This window comes from Lissotriton helveticus, chromosome 3_1 (genome assembly GCF_964261635.1).
Source record: "Lissotriton helveticus chromosome 3_1, aLisHel1.1, whole genome shotgun sequence".
In the NCBI taxonomy this organism is placed as follows: Eukaryota; Metazoa; Chordata; class Amphibia; order Caudata; family Salamandridae; genus Lissotriton; species Lissotriton helveticus.
The window spans coordinates 568,082,771-568,105,175 of NC_136061.1; the positions used below are offsets into that span (position 1 = coordinate 568,082,771).

The window sequence follows — 22,405 nt, forward strand, 5'->3', positions numbered from 1 at the left end:
ATTTTGGGCGGAAGCCTGCAATTCTCAGACTAGACAACATCACCCCCTGGAACGAACCTTATTGGCATAGTAATGTGTTGTATATTGGAGGCAACAGACGTTAGTGGTTTACTTTCTTTTTTATGTACTGCAACCTTAAAAGGCCCACTCATTCTTTTTAGAAAGGGGTTAAGACAGTGGCTTAGCAAGGGTGTAAAGTGCCCTCATGCAAACAAAGAAAAGGGCCTTCTACCTACCCTACGTTGGATGAACAAATACATCTGTAATCGGAGCTCAGAGAGCCCCTCGAGCCCCTGGGACACTGTGCCAATTCACCCACTGCACTATTGATGTCTACACCACAGGTTTGATATCTTGGCTATTGTAAAGGAAATTGTCCTTAGCAGCTCTGGTTTTATTTCTTGCAGAGTCCTAGTTAATTTCACCTACTGATATATGTACATAGCTGTATGAAACACCTCTGTCCACTCACACAGCAGTACTTTACAATCACTAGGGACCCGGCATCACACAACATCCCTTTGTAACCTTTCCTTTATTATACTAGGTATGTTTCCACTTAGTCAATGTATGTAGTTCTCTATCAGAAAGAACCAGGCCCTAGAGGGCACCAGGGAGCTGTTCAGGCTACCAGATTGAACCATACGCAATGCTATTTAGAGTCTATACATTCAAAATTCCAAAAAGTATATATATATATATATATTCCGGCTCAGGAAACGTTTCATTCAGGAAACAAAAAAGCGCACTCCGGGGGTAAAGCAGCAAGGTTTATTTTTCAGCCCACAAACACTCGTGCAACAGACGCGTTTCGGACGTCAAGTCCTTCGTCAGTGTTTACACAATCAACAGTCTACTGGCAACATACAACGATTACCAACAAACTAGAAAACGGACATTCTCCATGTAGTATTAATGCGGTGGCCATTTTGAAAAGGTTAAAATACCATCATTCACATGTTGTTTACCAAGGAAGCTTCAATTCTCCCTGTTCTATCTTATATTGCCGTGTATCGGCAAATCACCGCATTTCAAACATTTATACTCCAAAGTCCGTTTACAGAAAAGCAGGAGCAAGGCAGTTTTTGCATGTATCAAATAAAAATTCGCATTAATCACATTCATGATTCAGACCATTATTCTTGAGCATGCATACTTGTGTCTTCCCATGCCTACAATCAGGGCTGATATTAAAGACATGACCACAATTAAGCCGTGTATCGGCATATCACCACACCTTGCCAGTATAAAATATCAGATATCATTTTTTGCAAAGATACAGACATTATCTCAAAATCATGATCAGAAGATCTCAATCATTAGGATTAGAATTCAAATGTATCCCATAGAAAATTCTTGTTTCAGAGCAGAGAACTCATCATCATCTCATAAAGATTCTGTACATATTATTTACATAGACCAATTCCCACTCATCTGTTATCACAAAGTACATCACATTCACAGGTGAGTATGTCATTTCCCTAGGTGGACCATAAGTTCCTCCCCACTGTTGAGACCCATCGGTTGTTTGGTCTGCATATCAATAATGTATCGTGACTCCAGTCTCCGAAGACTGAGTAGCCTGTCCCCCCCTCTAGGATGTAAGGGGATGTGGTCCAAACTGGAGTCACGATACATTATTGATATGCAGACCAAACAACCGATGATAACAGATGAGTGGGAATTGGTCTATGTAAATAATATGTACAGAATCTTTATGAGATGATGATGAGTTCTCTGCTCTGAAACAAGAATTTTGATATCTGATATTTTATACTGGCAAGGTGTGGTGATATGCCGATACACGGCTTAATTGTGGTCATGTCTTTAATATCAGCCCTGATTGTAGGCATGGGAAGACACAAGTATGCATGTTCAAGAATAATGATCTGAATCATGAATGTGATTAATGCGAATTTTTATTTGATACATGCAAAAACTGCCTTGCTCCTGCTTTTCTGTAAACGGACTTTGGAGTATAAATGTTTGAAATGCGGTGATTTGCCGATACACGGCAATATAAGATAGAACAGGGAGAATTGAAGCTTCCTTGGTAAACAACATGTGAATGATGGTATTTTAACCTTTTCAAAATGGCCACCGCATTAATACTACATGGAGAATGTCCGTTTTCTAGTTTGTTGGTAATCGTTATATGTTGCCAGTAGACTGTTGATTGTGTAAACACTGACGAAGGACTTGACGTCCGAAACGCGTCTGTTGCACGAGTGTTTGTGGGCTGAAAAATAAACCTTGCTGCTTTACCCCCGGAGTGTGCTTTTTTGTTTCCTGAATGAAACGTTTCCTGAGCCGGAATATTTTCCGCGAGTATCGGCGCGGAGCCTGCACCCGCTGAAAAGAGTGCCCTGGGACTGCCGGTACAACTTGGAGCTTCAATATATATATATATATATATATATATATATATATATATATATATATATATATATATATATATATATATATATACATACCGTCCATTTTTGCACTGATGGTGTTTAAAATCAAATAAAAAAGAATTCATACTGTACCGGAGTCTGCAGTGCTGTGTAAACACACACACACACATAAAACAGTTAAGGTAAACATTATAGTGCAGAAAGAAAAGATGTGTTCAACCGTGAAGAGAGATCAATACAAAATTACCAGTCAGTTACTGGCATTCAAATAAGTTCAGAGTTGAAAGGCTGACCTGGTTTGAATGAAAGAAGATCAAGAGGTTCATGTTTTAACTCAACATGGAAGGTGCTTGCTATGCAGTCAAGTTAAAACAGTGTTTAGAAGTTAGTGTAGCTATGTATCAGTGTGCATTCAGCTGAAGCTAATGTCTTCAGATAAGCTTGCATACTAATTCAACCCTAATCCTCATGGGTTCAGGAGTAGTGTGCTACTTGCTGAAAAAAGCGCTTCAACACCCCATCAGGGGTAACAAGCACTATATAAATGCACATCTTTTTCCCTCTTCTATCCCACCGCTATCATTCTGAATCCAAATAACTGACTAACCTAGCTACTCAAATTACTTTTATATTTCACTATACTAATTTAACACTAATCCTTTATGGGTTCCGGAGTAGCATGCTACTCGCCGGAAAAATGCTTTGACGCCTCGTCATGGGTAGTAAGCGCTATATAAATGCAATTACAATTACAATTTGCAATCATGGTGACCAATAAAGGGAGAGGAATACTATATTGGCTTGAACATACATGCCGACTCTCCCGATTCAGACAGGAGACTACCGGTTGTAAAGCTAGTCTCCCACCTCCCGAATCCTGCATGCAAGAACCTGATTCCTCGGGGAGCTTCCGATGGCAGGGGCCAAGCTTATGTGACTCGGATTATGCACTCACTGACAGTAACCTACTCCTGCCAGCAAGTGCAAAACATTTTTGTCACACTTTCTCTGCCCGCCATAGCGATTTCTCTTTGCTCTTGACAGGTATGGAAAAAACATGAATTTCCGAATCCCGATCCTGCAGCAGCACACTTGCAAGTCCCATACATGCCAATAGATCCAATGCAGGCCATAATTGAAGTCAATGGGAGGTATACATTCTCCCGATTATTTTTTTCAAATCTCCCACTGCCAAAATATTGGCATGCATGCATGAAGGGGGGCAGGTATGTATAGGATCAACTTTGTCTTTGTACATGTATTCCTTTAGCAGTGATGATAGACTCTAAAACATCCATTTTGTGGTCTTGCTGCAGGCAGCTTGAGCTGCCTGTCACAGACACCATCGTATACAATACTACATTGGGCTATGGGTCAGCCCCTTGATCATGATTGTTTGGCTTTCTCATCACCCTCACTTCCCTGCTCTTTTTGGATGGTCTCCCTCCAAATTCCTGTGTTTGTCCAACATCTAGGGCATTTCTTTTTACCACTGCTTTTGATCTAAGGAGATGTTTCCTTATCCTGCTTATATCACAGACCTAATGTTCTTTCTTACGTTTCAATTTCTATTTGTCATCATTCTTTCCTCTGTTCCTTGAACCTCACCTATCCCTTCTCTCCACTCCCCTAACCCCTATCCCAGTACTAGTCAGAGATGCTGTTTACCCGATGAGGAAGCTTGACACCACTAGGGTGTGTGAGGGTAATTAAAAAGAAATAGTGTTTTTTCCTCCCATACACACGGACATGATTAGCATGGCCCTCATGCCTTGAGTGGTTAATTGCAAAACCTTTACTACCACTCATGGTGTAGTCTTCCTCAACATTGCAGATTACACACCACCAGACATGCTGTCCTGGTGCAGTATTATTGGAGTATTTTTTTGTGAAGTATAATTCTTAGGGAGGACATACTCCGCTTTGCCAATGTTTGTGTGACTTTTCAGGGTATGAAGTAGTTGCTGAAATCAAGTTATATGCTTTTTTATGGACTGCCATGACTCTGTATCTGTGTGCAGACAGCAACAGGAGGTTCAACGAATAATGTATCTGCTTTGTATTGTGAGAATGGCAGTGCTACCCAGAAAGCTATTCCCGATCCAAACTGGCTATTTCCTTTTTTAAATCTCCTTTCTCACTATGCATTGTTCCCTTTTTGAATGTTTTTCAAATTAAATGTAAGTTTTCATTGGTGGGATCCAGGGGAGCGATAAAGAGATCACTGCTTTTTACTTTTCATGCAGACACACAATTTAAAGATCTCCCTCTCCAATGATATACCTCAACTGTACCCAAGGCATTAATAATGTTCATTTTTTATTGGGTTTCTAGTTCTACCCAATGCCCCCCCTGCAGTTCTGACTGTGTCAGTAAATTGCCTACACTCGAGGATGAAAATCTTTTTTCAAGCAAACATCCACCCTTGACAGTGAGATAATACCACACCTGGGTACTTCTGGTCGAATCTTACATTTTGGCTGAAGCTTCTTCTTTCCTCTCACCTACTTAGCATCTTTTACAGCATAGGGAGGAGATACTTTCTCTTTAACATTCTTCAGGGCTAAAACCACTTGCTGCTAACGTGGTCAAGGCGGGGTTTTCCATGAGTATTCTGAGCAGAAATTCTCTAATAGGGCTGCAGCTCCCCCTCCCATATGGCTGGGCCCCCTATGGATCCACTGTTGTCTGGTGCAGCCTCTTCTGGACTTTCCTGCACTGATATTCCACACAGGAAGCAACACCTTTAGGATGATGTCGGCAGTTATCTTATAACAGAAAGATTATGAAATGCAAGAGAAAAAAAACTCAAAAAGTTGAGGAAAAGGAGACCAACTGCTGGCTAAGCAAATATTGGCACGAGTTTACTCTCCAGAAGTGCTCTTCTCAATACGCTACGATTAATAATAAATAAAAAAGATTAGGTGATGGATGCAGGGGGCAGGAGGAGGCTGTGAAGCACAATAAAGGAGGTACGTGGCTATAACAGTGAAAGTAAAGTTAAACATGGTCTCGATTTATTCTCCGATTTTGCACAGGGTCATGCATGTTATGGAGGATGGGCCTGGAGGTCCTTAGATACCACCTGTTCTTCAAAGGTACCATTAGAAGTCGTGAACTAGTCAATCCTAGAATTAGCTGTGCCCATTCTCACAGGTGAGCCTAGGAAGGTGTGAACAGTCCCATTGGTGGATGTTTTTGCCTGTGTATTTCCTCATTCTGGCACCATTCGATTGAGTTAATAATGGGATGGGTACTTACTGCCTGTGCATGGTATGATTTAAAGACCATTTGGATCAACAATTGAAGAATATATCATTTGCAGAGAGGGAGGAACATACAGCCATGGACAGCTCCCCAAAATATACACACTGATACAAGAGTCCCGAGGTTAAAAAACACCAACATCTCAGTCCAAAAATCACTTGCTGTAGGCAAAGAGGGCTAGGGAAACCTTATCCGGTCTATCTTGAGTTATTAGTGGGAAGGGGAACACTAAAAGTGGAGAAGAATCTTTATATCTTGAAATAGGCCACAATTTGTCAAGGCCTTTGTTTATGATCTGCACGTGACTAGCAAGTGGGCCGTGACCAAAATGATTAGAGACTGTTGGACTGGGTTGTTGGTGTTCCATTATCTCGTTTAGGCACTATAGGATTCTGGAAACAATTCAGAAGGTGAAGAATATTAGTATTACCTGCGTTCGATTGAATGCCACCCGTGCAAAGACAGCCTGTGATACACTGGCTCGCTTCAGCTCATCCCTCACTTGCTGGTAGATGTCTGGGGAGACCTCCACAGATGAATTTGTGGGCTCGGCTGGCTTGACTGCTCGGGGGATGGGTGGGTGGTTCAGGAACTGCTGGTTGAGGGACTGTGGATGCTGGTGCGCCAGGAGCCGGCTGACAGCAATCTGTTGGTTGATGAGGTGGGCCATGGCGATCTGCTGCCTGACCAGCTGAGGGTTGAGCTGCGGAGACAGTATTCCAGGGCTCATTAGCGGCTGCAGGGTTGGCACTTGACTTCGGATGGGTGCGCTGTGGTGCAGTGGGCTGTGAGGTGATGGCTCACTTGTCTTCAGATTTCCCATCTGTGTCATATTTGGCAAGTGTGCAGGCCGTTGACCCAGGACACAGTAGTCTGCAATACTTTCCCTTTCAACTGTTGGACAGAAGAGATGCTTTAGGACCAAGAGTCAGCAGCTCAACATTTATTTTTAGAAAACACACACAGACTATATACTGATAAATACCAACACCAACTGCATTATGTTTTCCCATGTACATTCCAACACAGAACCTCGACCCTATATAGTCTCCAGCTTTACCATTACTTTACCTTCTCTTTTCATATCCTACTAATAATACACATGAATCCCTGTGGACCGTCTTCAAAAGTGGTCTAAACAATGTGTTCGAGGCTCCATATAGCATGACTTATTTCTGTCTATTTACAATTTAGTTAACATCCTTTCCAAACAAGCAAACCCAAATATCATGCGCCAATCTGGAGAAAATCCTGCTTTCTCTTCCAGAAGGTATCTCTTGGTGTTGGATCGGAAGGTAGTGGCTACATGTCTCTTCTCTTGTTACCATGGTGACCTCGGCCTACAACTGTGCAGATTGGTTGATGGTTAAATCTTAATAACACAAACATAAACTACTCAAGAGAATGGTTCTTTACATTCTCAGAAGGATGTTATGCAGATGCTCTTGTGCCTGGTCTATGTGCTAAGTCCCTGTCTAGAGACTGAGCTTATCTCATGAAGTGTCAACCTCTCATGAAGACTACATACAGGGAACATGACAGGTTTCCAGAACGATTGTTTATTAATACATGTATTTTGGCTGCAGCTTGGTGGACAGTGAAGGCAACTTTACAAATAAATAAATAAATAATAGCATTGTATTCAGAACATACTAATGTTTAGGGAATGTGCTACTAGAGAGCGTTATGTAAAGCCAGTTACAACAATCAATAGCTCAATTAATCCGTCCACCTTTATCATCTTAACCCCCACCTCTGCTCACTAGCACTGGCTCTACATATATGCAATCAGTGCCCACCTTACCATCCATTCCTCAAACAATGTGATCAATTCGTGCTTCTTGAACAAGCTGAACGAATTCAATAGCTTCCTCCTATTTCTTGCCTATAGCTTCCTCTTATTCCTTTTCTCTTGCAAAGGGCTGGAATTTCCCAGCTGCATAATTTTTATTTACTTTAAACCAAGGATATCTTTCTACACCTCAGAAGGTCCTCTTTGATCACAAAAACACCAGTGCCAATCACCTAAAACCCTTGCACAATCCACATTCAGGTATTTGTTTTCCCTGATGCCTCAATAATGAATTGACCTTTCCATAGAACAACCTCCACCCACTGAGCAACCACAAAATAGTCCCAATGCACTAGAAATTCCTGGACAGTACTAAACGGATTGTAGAAGTCTTCATATTGTGGGCAAGCTATGGCCAAACGTATAGAGACCCTTATGACCATGTGCATCAAGCTGAGGTTTTCTTTGCAGTTTTTTAAGTTCAAGTTTATTGAAACCAAAACATAGCATAGAATACAGAATGTAATACACTCAATCAATGAAAGGTATATGAGATACAAAAATAAAATTGAGAAGGCATAATAAAACGGAATCAATAAACACCTATATCTAAGTCATGGAAAAGGAAAACAAGGGGTGAAAAGGAAACAAAACTAAAAGGGAAGTGAAGTATGAACATTTCATAAAATATAACATTGTATGCAGATATTAAAACTTAAATAAAATGTATACAATTGACAGCGAGTAATAAAAAAGCATAAAACTTTATAAATCGAAGGAAAAAGATAAATAAGCAAAATCATGGCGGCTTATGAAAATCATCAGATGGATTTTGGTGGGTAACAATAGTATTTTGAGGAGAGGGAGAGGTTTTGGAGAGGTAGGTAGTAAGAGAAATCCATAATAGGTCTCGTTTAACAGCTAAGGAAACAGGGGTAACATAATTGGTATCAAGCCTATGGTGAAAACAAATAGCATTCCACCAAGCTGAATAACTGACTTTGGTAGAATCTTTCCAATTGGAGGTAATCAGATGAAAGGCTATGGCCACAAATAAGTCAAGCAACTTATAGTGAGAAGGGGAGAGTGGTAAATCAGGAGACAAAGAACCCAAAAGGACGTTGGAAAGGGAGAAAGGGAGTGTGAAACCAAACATTTTGTGCAAACGCGACCAAATCAATTGCCAAAAGGAAGCAATGTTGGGGCAGTGGAACAACATATGAAGTAAATCAGCAGATTGGCAAGGACAGGACCAACACTTAGGCGAAATGTCCTGGGAGAATGTGGCCAATTTCTGTGGAGTTAATAGTAAACGGTGATATAAAAAGTAAAGAGTTTGGGTAGTATTAGCAGCTCTGGATGTTTTGTGTATTTTTAACCACAGCTTATCCCATAGAGAGACAGGCCAGGATATTGACAAATCCCGTTCCCAGGCCAATTCAGTCTTCGATTTGAGTCGGTCAGGTGAAGTTATAAGACATTTGTAAATGTGAGAAGCGGACGGAGAGGAATTCAAAAGCGGGCTAATGATAGAGTAAGAGGAGGGTGTCTCAGAGGAAGAAGGAAGAGATTGAAGGTATTGAAGAAGAGCAGGAAGCAACAGGTCGTATTGTTTTCTAAAGGAAGCAGGGAGAAGAAATTGAGCTTGAAGATCTGTAAAAGAAAGAGGAACGTTATGAAATAAGAGTTGGGAGATCCAAGATAGACCTTTGGATTTCCAAGATTTCCAATAAAAAGAACGGTTCTTAATGCGAAGTAGCTTATTATGCCAAATAGGTTGGTGGGACAAAGAAGTAAGGGAAGGGTAAGAAGAAGGTAAAAGGGGAGATAAGAGGTGACGGGTATGAGCAATGATAGGGGATTTCAAAAGAGAAACGTTGGCCGAAAAGGCAAGGGTCTCCAAAAAATCAAACGGAGAAAGGAGAGATTTCTCTAGAGATAGCCAAACTGGAGGATAAGTGGGAGTTTCTGTGTAAAGCCAGCGAGAAGCTTGTTTGAGGATAAAAGAATAATGGTATGATTTAAAGTCTGGAAATTTAAGACCACCAGACCTTTTATCTTTTTTAAGAGAAGACAAGGCGATCCGTGGAGGCTTATTTCTCCAAAGAAATTTCCCTAAGAGTGAGTCTAACCGTTTAAAATAATAACAGGGTATGCGAACAGGAATCATGGATAGTGAGTATAGGACGATAGGAGCTAACATCATTTTGATGGAGTCCAAGCGACCCCACCATGAAAGAAAGAGGGGATGCCATCTAGTAATAGAGTCAGTTAATTTCTTTGTAATATATTCAAAATTAGCCTTCAAAGTGTCTGGTATAGAAGGGGAAAACCACAATCCTAAATATTTTACCTTAGTCGACTGCCAAGAGAAACCAGTATGATCAAAGTAATGACGCTGACATAAGACATTAAGGGGTAGAACTTCACATTTCTTGGCAGTTTTATGTAGCACAAACTTGGTCCAAGGCCATCCACGCTACACCTGAGCACCAGATTACGTTACACATTTTCTTTTAGTCAAAAGTTGTTTAAATGATTTCCCCAGAATTATAGAGCCTAGGCCAGGACTTGAACCAGGTACCTCAGTTTCTGAGGTCAGGCCCATATATTCCCCTTAAATGATTGAAAGGACAGGTGGGAAATATTCAAGACTCAAATAAACACATTTGAATTCTATCTGTGACAATGTAACAGCAGACTAAAATATTTGAGAATGAACAGAGAAACGAATGCGTAGTGACCGAGCAGGAGTTGAGAGTGAAGGGTCTGGTGAAAGTCAATCACTTCTTCAGTCATCATTCCTGTACATTAACAGACCAATGCATTTTGCTTATTCCATGTGTGCTGCACAAGGCTGCACACTTGGAAAAAGCAAATACGAGGAGAAATAATGCATTGCTCCTCGTTTTGCCACCTTAAGACCAGTGTTTTCCTGCTCTTAAATTTGGCAACGCCTCCTATGTACACCACCCTTGTACATAGGGGGCAGCGTCAAATACAATGGGTGATGCGGTGGAACGCCCACCAGAACACCCACTGCACGCCCCTTTCACGCTAAACATAGTACGCAGGGGGGTCTGATGTACAAGGCAGAGTTAAGCCAGGTTACGGTGGCTTAACGCTGCCCTGTACATGAGGCAAGGTCCCTATCGCCACAGGAACTTCACAAAAAGTGACATTCCAGTAGCGATAGGGGTTTGTACATATGCCCCCAGGACTCTTACTCACTTAGATTTATGAAAGAGAACTCTTCGACGCTTTCATCCCTCTCTGAGTGGGTGGCAGGAGTTTGTGAAAGTGTGGCGTATGTCTATCAACATAATGCTATCTAAAATACTATATTGAGGTGTTTTCCAAATGCTGTGCTGGAATGTGTGTATACCTTGATCATTTTATCAAGATACCAAAATCGATTCCTTTGAAACACGCTGTTGGCTAACATTGCATATGTTATCATGTGCCGTTTAGACTGCTTTTGAGTTTTAAGACACTGATGCACCACCAATTGTTCCTACACAGAAGACTATCAATATGTCTAAAAACATTTGATAACATAATTGTATGTTCATGTGCTTCCATACAGGCAACGTGGTGGATGACGTACCCACCACTGGATTTCTGGTCAAATATATTTATAGTTCCTAATTATAAACCGTTATATATTTTTTACAGAGTGGGTCATAGTCTTGATGAATGCCCAATGGCCTGCTAACCTGCAGCTTTCTGGGTAGAAACAAAATGTCACCCTACTTACAGGGTCAAATGATTCTCTTGTTTTTTTTTTTATCTACACACTGTCAACTAGAATAAAGTTCATAGCCCACCATTAGGCAGTTTTAATTATTTCTCTCTTCCCCCGTCACTATAATTAGGAAAACATTTCCCACACAAATCCAAACATATAGGGATTAAAAAACTCACCTAAAATTAGGAATGCAACTCAAATTGGTACTTATATCTGTCCAATATGAGGCAGACCCCTATGATGAAGCATGCCACCTGTGGATGGGTAAGGGCTTCCATCTTAAGAAAGGATTACTTCTTGCACAACTAAATATATAGGTTTTTCCATGCTTTCATTTTCAACCTGGAGTATTCGTAGGAGGGTGTACTCTATGATTCTTTCTGCCCTCTCCCTGTGTGTTCTATGTTAGAGGAATTTCAGCCATGTTCTAACGCTGCATGACTGCACTCAGCTGCTGCTTTATGTAGTTCCAGGTGGGTTTCAAGGGGCATAGCCAAATACAGAAGTAGATACTTCATAATGATATTCAACACTCTGGGAATTTCACCTAAGCCATGAAATGTTTACAGGAAAATACCATTTGGGCAATTTGTGCTGTAATCAGAGATGTTTTAAGGCATAATTCTTAAACAGAGTGATTTAAATACCGTTTTCCTTAAATGTATTTTTAATGTGGGTAATGTGTGAGGGTCTATTAAAGAGAAATTGCAGAGAAACATTATGCTTGTTTCATGCAACACCCATAAAAAAGGTTATTTAAGATCAAAACAGGACCTCACATATGAGAAATGGGAGACAGGGTCGCAGAGATTATTTGCAGTAATATTAGTAAGCTGCTGCTGTGTTACAATATTGAAAACACACATCACTGTCCCTGAATATTAGATGTAAACACATTTCGATTTTGAGGAGTATGCCTGTGCACTGTCAGTGATCTGGACAAACAGGGCGTGAAAGTGCTGAAATTGGATAAAAAAAATCAAAGCTGTGCGGAACAGGGGCCCCCAAAAAACATTTATCCCCCCGAAATCCTTAAGATGTCCCTGGCCGTAATGGTTTGGCATTGACATGCTGCAAAAAAGAAGGCTAAACTAGGGTACCACGTTATACCACTGATACCTTCATTTGCACAAGAATTTAAATGCAACACTTTTCCTCATTAGCCAGATATCTAAACTGGGCTAATATAATACAGAGTACCTCTTCAATGTTATCTATTTTCCCACCTTTCAAAGGTATTTGCACATCTAAGTTGAAATTAGATGCGCAAAGGACTCTATATGGGGCCTGGTCACACGTATATTTACTACTATGCATCAGTGTAAATCTAGACATTTTTGCTATTCACCATTTTTAAGTTTAAATCTGCACCTAAGTGACGATCTGCAAACCTTTTCTTCAGGGAGTGGTAACATCTAAGATGAATTTACCGAATCTAAAGTTAGTACTAGTAGCCTTTTCACATATCTTTGGAGATCTGTGCCAATTTGGTAGAGTTCTCACTGTGGGAAAACATATTTAAAACATTTTAATGTTGGATAGAAATGTAAAATAATTTTAAATAAGTATTCTTAACCTAAAACTAATAAAACAAAATTTTACGAAGCATTAACTTTTCAAAATAAATGCTCATGAAATTATCTTAATTAAATAATTTAAGCAGCTTGACTTATTTTAGAAATATTAATCATTACAAACATATTTCTAACTTTTATTGACATTTAAAAATATAATATAATAATTTGAATTAAATAAGTTAACTATTAGGTTTTTAAAGGAAAGTTATTAATTATTAATGTTACATATTTTTGCTCACTAATCAAATATATTTACCTTTAATTTAAAAAAACAAATACTTTAATTATTTTAATCGTAGTTCTCATGGACTGCTACTTTAATTTTCTGCTTCAATTATTCTCCTTGGGGATGTTGCAGTATACGAGTAGCTTGTTATGGTACATGACTTAGTCCCGGGCTGGGCTGCAGTGCATTTACATCTATTTTGTATTTGTGGCATTTAGTAACTTTAGAAGTATCGTTTGTGAACAGCAATGATCTTACTTTTTGTGGCTGTATAGCATGTCCCTCCCTAAACCCTTTTTACATTTTCTCCCGTTTAGGTGTGGATAGTCCCAGTTTTCTTAACCATTCCCCCTGGTCCATCACACATGTGCACATAAATCGTACACTTATTTGTGCGGATATCACTGCCATGTTGGTGGAGATCTTTACATAGAAAAGACGGGAGAGGCGGAAGCAGAGGTCTTTGGCCCTAGGTTAGTGAATAGTGAGTATAGTTTGTGAATAGACCCTCCCCCAAGTGTAAATACACGTTTTTATTTCTTCATAAAATAAATACAATTTACCCGAGATAATGGATGATCTCATGCACCAGATTACATCAATATAATGTGAGAAAATGTCCTACCAGGAGTAGGGAGTTGTGGACCATCCAGAGTGGCCTTGCCCGCTTAAGTATTTGACCCCTACTAACGTGTATGTGTGTGGGAAATAATTTGGTTTTATAAGACACATATTAGGCCTCCATATTAATATTCAGTGTTATCAAGAGCAGCTTCAAGCCTCTACCCGGGAGGGTCCAGTGAGAAAACAACTCTAAAATTGGTGGGGTGTGGCAAAAGGGGTTAAAGTACAAATGCTCTGTTGCTTTGCATTTACCTAGGCATAAATGCACAACTAGAGCATGCATGTGTCCTCAAAGCCTCAGATATGCGAGTACTCCAGGTAACTACTGCAACTTCCATCCAATAATCCTGAGCTTTTATGTGAATTGTCTAAAAAATATAATTTTAAGTCAAAGTAAACTTTTAATGTAAACGCACTTTGACAATCAAGCTACATATGTTTTGCAAACGTTTGAAGCACAATGACAAGTAACCACGGTCCTCTTTGTATCAACCAAGGATAAACTACAGTCCTCTCGCATTCAACCACATCCTCCTGGAGTCGTATACCTACAACCCACATATGAACCATAGAAACAAAACCATTAATCTACTTCGCCACCTTTAGGAGTTGAATTTTCCTGCGGATTGTTTGCGGTCTCGGCAGTGACATTCCATTCATTTTTTCCCCATTAGCATGTGCATGAACCCTGTAAACTATCATCTTTTACCTTTGTGAGAGAGATGATTCTCTCGCCAAAGGACAGAGGCCAGATGACATAATTTTGCACCACTGTCGGGCATTTTTGCAATGACATTCCATCAAAAGACTTATGAAAAAAATCTTGAATCGACCACATGTTGCAACAATGCATTTTCTCGGTTTGTGTAAATCGCCTTATTGCATTAGTTTGTCAGTTCAAAGATCAGAGTAAAAATGACCCTCGCCCATGCAAACTTGTTTTATCTTGTCCCAGGTGTATACTCTACCCATCCAATGGGTGTTGTGCAAGATAAGGCTGCCAGCTGACGGGCTCTTCTCAAACCCCTCTGTTCTTCATCTCGGGCAATCCGGAAGCTTTCACACTTTCTCACCGACGCTTCTGCCATCTGAGCTCAGTGTCTGCAGACCCCCCTGTCCCGTTTGGAGCTCCCAAGCCTTAGATAAGCAGTTATGTCTACCTGGGCTCTGCCTGTCAACAGAGATACGGTCTCGTGCACCTCCCTCCGCGCGCTGGCTCCGCTCGGTTTCTTCCACACACGTTGCCTGTTGTGTGTGGGAGGGAGCCCTCGCCAGGACACTGGCTGTTCTGCTTTCTAGAAAAGGCTTCTCTAAACAGGCCTATATATTTACGGTTATGCTATCTGTTTCATTTGATTTGTATGGATGCGCACTCCACTGAGAAGTCGCTAAACATAGTATCAGAAACAGCAAATTTATGTTAGTTATTATGGTAAGTTCATGGAAAAGAAATATGTTGTCGCTTTAACAGAAAACATATCGGAATTAAAATCTTTCTGATGCGCTTTGGCTTTTTCTTGTGATGTATAAGCTTTTCTTTAGCATTACTCTATTTCTTTAAAGGGGGCATTTAGTGAATGAGGTCCCAATAAGTCTTACACCCCAAACGAGCTTCATCAAACATAGACAATTCAGAACCTTTACTGTTGGACTTTGTGGGTGATGTAGATGTGGGTTAGGAGAGATTTAGCCTCTTAGGAATCTGGCTCCAGGCATCGGGTAGGCGTCCACTAATGATGCAAGAACAGCCCTATATAGGTCTTGCCTAAGACAGTGCATGCTCTGTCTCTTGCAAGACGTTTTGTTATCTTACAGGGGGCTTAGGGTCTGCAATTGCTTACCAGTGGCTAGTTTTATTGTTACTATCAATTTTTTTTATTTTCTTATTGATCAGCTTCCGTAGGCTTTCTTCCTCTTCCTCTTCGTCTTTGTCCCTCCCCTGGAGCATTGATGCATTCTTCCACTGTATATTTTCTCAGGTGCTAATTTCATAATTTTGTCAAACACTCTACAAGACTGTGTTTTTCAGCTATCTCCCTTTTGTACTTCTCCCCCCCATGTTCCTATTTCCTGCTGACCCGCCTTTGTCCATCTGCTTGCCCCTGCTCCTCTCTCCCAACTTCCATTGTCCATCTACTTTCCCCCAGACTCTCCCTCCCATTCTCCATTGTCCATCTGCAAGCCCACTGCCCCTCCCTGCCACCTTCCATTGTCCGTCTACCATCTACCTACCACCAGCCTGCCATCTCAACCTTTGTTGTGTCTGTGCTCCCTTCATTGCCCATTAGCTTGCCCGGAGCCACTCCGGCACACCCTCCATTGCCCGTGTGCCCCCCACCCTCGACCTTGCCTCCTGCCTTTAGTGTTGCCTCCCTCTCTCTGTGTTGCCTCGGGGAAGCAATAAAAAACTGCTATGATGTGGCTAGTGCTGGTGCCAATCATAACACTTTTTTAAAATTACTTTTAGCCATGCTGCACAGCAGATGCACTGCTGTACAACATGGCGAGAAAGCATTAACAAAGACAATAGCTTTAGTTGGAGTGACCAATTGGCTTTGCCAAACCTTTATTTCATTCTGACCAAATACCCACAGAGTTTCTTGTGTATTGATTTTTACTACAGTATAGCTTAGAAGGGGAACAAGAAAATCTGTGAGTGTCTAAGAAGGTTCAGAAAGAAATGTATGTTTAATAAGAATTATATTAATAACAATAATGATAACAGCATTATTACACGGAATTCCACAAACTGACTTGAATGTTTGCTCTTAATTGATGGATGGAACAACTGGCTTACTAAATGAGACTTGTTTTATCAACTTCTTTTAGGACAAAGTGGAAGTGAGCTCTGCTTGGATTTCAATCTCTGACCTGCATTACCACATATGTTTCTGCAGTGGTTTAGGAACCATCCATGGGAACTGTGCAGAGAGGAGAAACATTAAGGAGGCTAAAATGTGGGAACCCCGTACCCAATAAAGTGAGCAGCGGTGTCGCCATGGCGCGAGTGCTGATGCAACTCACTAAAAAAATCATACTACCTATAGAATTATGAATAGGTGTTTTCGTACGCCCTCTGAATGTATTACAACACCTGAGCAAATCCTTCAAACTAAATTAGCAAAGAAAACTTAAACCAAAGAGGGAAAACATTACTTACACTATCAAAAGTAATACATACTATGCTTATTGATTTGCCAGGGCAAGAGAGACTCCAACTTTCGAATTTGGTGCAAGGACAGCAGTCATCAACAGTTTACCAATATTGGAAGTCTTCAAAACTTTAAAAATGCACTCCTTATGCCTGAGATAAGCTTTATGAGTTTGTCACTTAAGGCCTTAGTTTAAAATTGGCAGGAAGGCTACTCCATCAGATATTTGGTGGTTATTCTTTCCCTGGAGTATAAATGCAATGTAGCCTATGGCGCTTATATTAAGGTGGACAGGATGTTTGCTAGTTTGTGACACAGTATCCCATCTGCCAAACTTTAAAAAAGGACCTATTTGACAAATTCACTAAGCTTTCTCCAGGTATAATGTATCTTTTCCAGCTTCTTCCAGGTTGCTCGACTGAGAGATTCACGATTTAATGGTTTTAAAGAAGAGCTCTGGCTGCCATGGAAGCTAAGTAGAAGTGGACGAGCTACTCAAAGTTCGAGCCAGGCTCAAGCCGGAGGATTAGCTCTGGCTCAGGGCAAGTCTTCTTGGAATCTCGAGCCTACAACAAACCTAGCTTTAATGTGGCTTCTGTCTGCCATTCACGCTCTTTCGTTATGCACTGAAAATAAAAAATAAAGCATAAATGTTTGTGTTATAAAGTAGAGAAGGAGGTAGCCATCTAGTTGGTAAATTCCATAATGTGAAACTAGAATGCCTTTGACCAATCCTGGCTGCCCTGCATGACCACATTTTTGGTTCTACTTGGCAAATATTTTACTTTATAGAGCCTCCTCTTTCTTCCTTATGACATATGGAAACGTGAGTTCAGGGTGTGCTATACAAAAATAATCTGATGTATTAGGGATCAAATTGTCTGCATGCTGATGAAATACTGTTTTATAATTTTAAAGAGAGTATCATATCTTCACATGCTGTTTGTTGCATGAGCACTGTCCACGAGCCAGCTCCCCCTCTACTGCCGGCAGCAGAGCTCCACACCAGTGCTCGGCCACATTGATCCGCCAACTACGGAGTTTTGTCGTTTTTTCCCCTGCTTGACCACCAAACTTGCACTATTGCCCTTCTTCTTTCTTCACTCAAAGCATGCTTTTTCCCAATTGCCTCGCTCTTTCTCTGTGTCTAACTCTAGTGTTTTAACCCATGGATTAATTTTTCTCCCTTTTTCCTCTTCTTAACTCGAGTTTTTTCCCCATTGACTACTGCTTTTTCCCCATTGATTCATTTTCCTTCCTTTTTCCTCCACTTAACTCATGCTTTTTCCCCACTGACTCTCTTTCCTCCATCTTTCCTGCACCTAACTTGTGCCTTTTTCCCATTTGCTCTTGCTGAATTGAACAGCCATGTTGGAGAAACAGCACAGACTACCTGTGCCCAAGCGAGTCTTTTCAGCCCACTCAGGCCAAAACCTGCGCTGCTCTCTTTAAATGAGAGCAGCGCGGGTATTAGGCAGGTTGGGACAAGGAAGAATAACGCGACCCGGCTCAAAGCAGGAGGTGGCTGGCAGCATATGGTAATTTTTTCTTTTTTGTTTATTAGTAAACTACCCCCTCCCTCCGCAGGCCCTCCCCTACCACACTTTGTATGTGGCGGTCGCCACTGAGCTTAACACTTGTTTTCACCATTTACTCGTTTTTTTTCCCCTCCTTGCTCTTTCCAACTTTCTTGTTATCTCGACACCGCTTTGCAACTGCCAATAAGCCCACTCTGCTCATTTTTCCTCCTTGCTCTCTCCAACTTTCTCGTTATCTCAACACCGCTTTGCAACTGCCAATAAGCCCACTCTGCACCCCTGCCCCTCCAAGGATTACTTAATGGCTTAATGCGGGTGCAGCACAACCTCATTGAGCAGGTCCATGGCCAGCTCTCCTCTGCTGCCGCCAGCTAAACTCCTCACCAGTGCTCAGCTGCTTCTAACTACTGTTTTACTGTTTTTCCCCGCTTGACCACCTAACTTGCACCCTTGTCCTCCTTCTTTCTCCACTCAAAGCATGCTTTTTCCCAGTTCACTCGCTCTTCCTCCCTGTCTAACTCTTGTTCCCCCATTTTCTTGTTATTCTCCCTTTCCCCCCTAACTCATGCTTTTTTTCCAATTGGCTCTTGCCTTTTCCCCACTGACTCATTTTCCCTCCCTTTTCCTCCACTAACTCGTGCTTTATCCCCACTGAATAGTTCTTCCTCGCTGCTTAACTCCTGTTTTTTCCCACTGAATAGTTTTTCCTCGTTGCTTCACTCGTGTTTTTCCCCATTGACTCGCTTTTCCTCATTGCTTAACTGTTGGTTTTCCCCATTGACTAATTTTTCCTCCTTCCTCTTTCCAACCCACTCGTTATCCCACCCTGCCCAGCGCCCCTCCCAGGACTTACTTAATGGAGATCGCAGCAAAGCTGCACAGCGGTCGCATGCAGCAGGTGTGCAGCCAATGTGCCAAAGGCAAGCCCAGCTGTGTTTGTCTGTACCTGAACTGTACCCAGCACCAAGAACTCTGGATCTCGGACCACCGAGCTACATCCAGAGCCGAGCAGACAGCACTGAACCCCGTACCCAACAAAAATCAATGCCGCCTTGGAACTCCATGTTCAACAGAAGGGCCATTTTTCTGCCCACACTGTATCTTCCCCTGTGATGTCAGAACCCGCACACATACGAGCCGTCACCACTGACTCAGAACAACTCCACTGCATCCTGATAAACACCTGATCAATCTGCAAACACGACTCCAATGTCTGAGACATCATCACCTCCCTCTCCCTCGACATCATCTTCCTCACAGAGACATGGCTCAACCCGGCATCTGCACCCGACATCGCTGCCGCCACGCCCAACGGATACAAGATAATTCACCGGGACCACATGCATGGAGCTGGAACCGCCCTCATCCACAAAGAATCCCTCCACTGCACAGCTGCCTCAGACGGCACCACCCCTATCATGCAACACCTCTACTTCCAAAACAACACAGACGGAAAGACAACCGTCCGGAGGCCACCATTGTCTACAGACCTCCAGGACCACGTCTCTTCCTCTTTGCTGCCCCAAAAGCCATCAACTCAGATAACTTCATCTTCCTCTGAGACCTAAACTTTCACCTCGACGACCACAATAGTGCCAACAGCCAACCTCTCTGAGATCATGAACAATCTCAGCTTCTCCCATCTGGTAACCAACCCACCATCGCCCCCGGGCACATGCTCAACCTCATTTTCACAGCCAGCAACAGTACAGCCATGTTACTGAACTCCTTTGGTCGAACCACTCAATCATCCAGTTCACCATCCTAGCAACCCCCACTGCCTCCACAAACCAGCCCAGAACCACCCACAGGGGCTGGAGCAAAATAACCAAAAACCAATTGACCACCACCCTCAGCTCCTCCACTCCAGATACCACCACCAACCTCAAGGAGACCATCAACAACGTCAACGCCTGGCTCACAGACTGGGCCATCAAAATTGCCCCCATCAAACCCACCAAACCATGGAAACCCACCAAGCACACCAGCTGGTACACTACAGAACTAAAAACATCCAAACGCAACTGCAAGCACCTAGAAAGAATCTGGCGCTCTAGCAAAGAGCCAAATAACTGCACCTCCTTAAAGCTAGCACTCAACAACTACCACCAGTGCCTGAAAGACACAAAAAGAGACACCCTGTCCGCCAGCATTTAGGCCTGCTTCCACCACAGCAAAGAACTCTTTAACATCATCAAGGAGTTCTCCAACCCCTCAGCATCCAAAAACTTCATTATCCCCTTCCAAACTCTCTGCGACACCCTAGCAGACTTATGTCACAACAAGATCACCACCATTTACAAACACTTTGAGCCTCAACCCCCTGCCACCAGCACCCTCAGCTTCCTTAACCTCCCTGACTTACACATGAACATAAAGATCACAACATGGAACCAGCTCACCATGCAGACCAGTCCTGAGAGGTTGGGCGGCCTTTTCCAGACGGACCCAGAGGGTCGTGTCCGCCAATCCATTTATAAATTTGCTGTTCTCCATCTAGTGGATAGATATGTATTTTCTGCTTTGCCCCCCACTCCATTCCAACATTTATTATTGGAATATCCTATATGAGCGCCCTGATGAAGGTGTAACCCTGATTTGGGTGGCCACCGAAACGCGCGTCGGTGCAGGTTACAACAGGAGCATCAGGATGTCATCGATGTATTAAGAAGCCTATGCCTATTATTATTACAATGGATGTAACAGGGATTGAAGAAGACATTTGCATTATTATGAGCAGATATATTTGAATACATATTAATTTTCGTAGTCTACATTACACTATCATATTTCAATGTATCCGCTTCCTTCTGCTCCAGTTGGATGAAACTTGTTTCTTTGTATTTAACATTGTGGACACTTATAAGAACTTAATACAGTGTGAGATTGATTAGAGTTGCCTGTGTAGGGTTTGAGTGATATGATATGTGAGTTGATATGGATGAGGAGGTGGGAATGTTGCTTAAGTGAGGGACGAAAATGGTTTTCTCTTTACATTATTAATCAGATATTAATTTGTGCCATGCTGTATTTATTGAAAGGATGTCGGACAGAATGTTGTATTAAATAAGTGTAACTTTATGTATCAACTTATGCATTTTAGCTTATTTATTAGAGTGGTTTGGTCTTTTTGTGGGAAGGTTTATCCCAGTCAATAGTGAGACATTACATTTTCTAGCCATCAGTGGCAGGGGAATTTTCTTTTGTGGATTGTGTCACAACCTCCCACTCAACCTCAGGATATTCCCTTCCCTGCAGCAATTCAGAAAGAGCCTAAAGACTAGGCTTTTCAACTATCTCCTCCTAGTAGCAGAAAACAAAACCTAGTGCCTTGATACCCTCATGGGTGATAAGCAGCGCTCTATAATCAATTTTGATTTGACTGATTCGATGTGATTTCGCTGCCAACGATTTCCAAGGCTTGGCTCGAACAAGGGTTCTTAGAGCTGAGCCGGCACCCGGTCATGGCTCTGGCTTGGCTCTCTATGTTAATTTGTTGCCTCCCCTACCTCCAAAGCTCAGGCTGGTGTAAATCTAAAAGAGACATTGCAAAACATAAAGGGGAAAAACAGAGCAGTGGGCATACTGTATCATAGTAAAATTCGAGAATAAGCGATCCTGAACCACACGATGATGGGGAAGTGAGAAGTGTAAAGAAATGGTCTTAACAATGATGGTGCTAGACATGGAAGTGGCTTCCAATTATGAGCAACAGCAGCACAAAAGAGGGTGGTGTATGAAAGACACAGGGCAGTGAAGATTAAGGTTGTGTCGTTTTTTTATTACCCTGCTTTAGTTTCCGAGAGTCCTCATGATAATAGTCTTCATGTGGCCCGCTGATTGTCCTACTTTACCGTCCTCTTCCACCAAATATAGGGTGAAACTTACTAAGTGGAGCGCAAGCATTCACTTTGCGCTGTACAATCTTGTGCTGGGCCTGCATGCTTTTATAATGCTTGATAAATCAGAACTATGTTTTGCATCGCTTTGCGCCATGCAGCAGTAGACACAAACCCTTAGTAAGTTTAACTCCCATCGTTTCTCTCCAATTTACCTGTGTAGCGTGTGGATAATCTGCACAG

The 22,405-nt window shown here is 41.9% G+C and overlaps 1 protein-coding gene across 2 annotated transcripts in view; it reads right to left on the reverse strand.

Annotated features, from left to right (window-relative positions):
* Positions 1-22,405, reverse strand: part of SATB2 (SATB homeobox 2) — a 387,952-nt gene that overhangs the window by 157,122 nt on the left and 208,425 nt on the right. For both annotated transcript variants that reach the window (XM_078680507.1, XM_078680508.1), the window contains exon 8: positions 6,097-6,560. In XM_078680507.1, the coding sequence (XP_078536633.1) occupies positions 6,097-6,560 (464 nt within the window). The remainder of the gene's footprint in view (positions 1-6,096; positions 6,561-22,405) is intronic.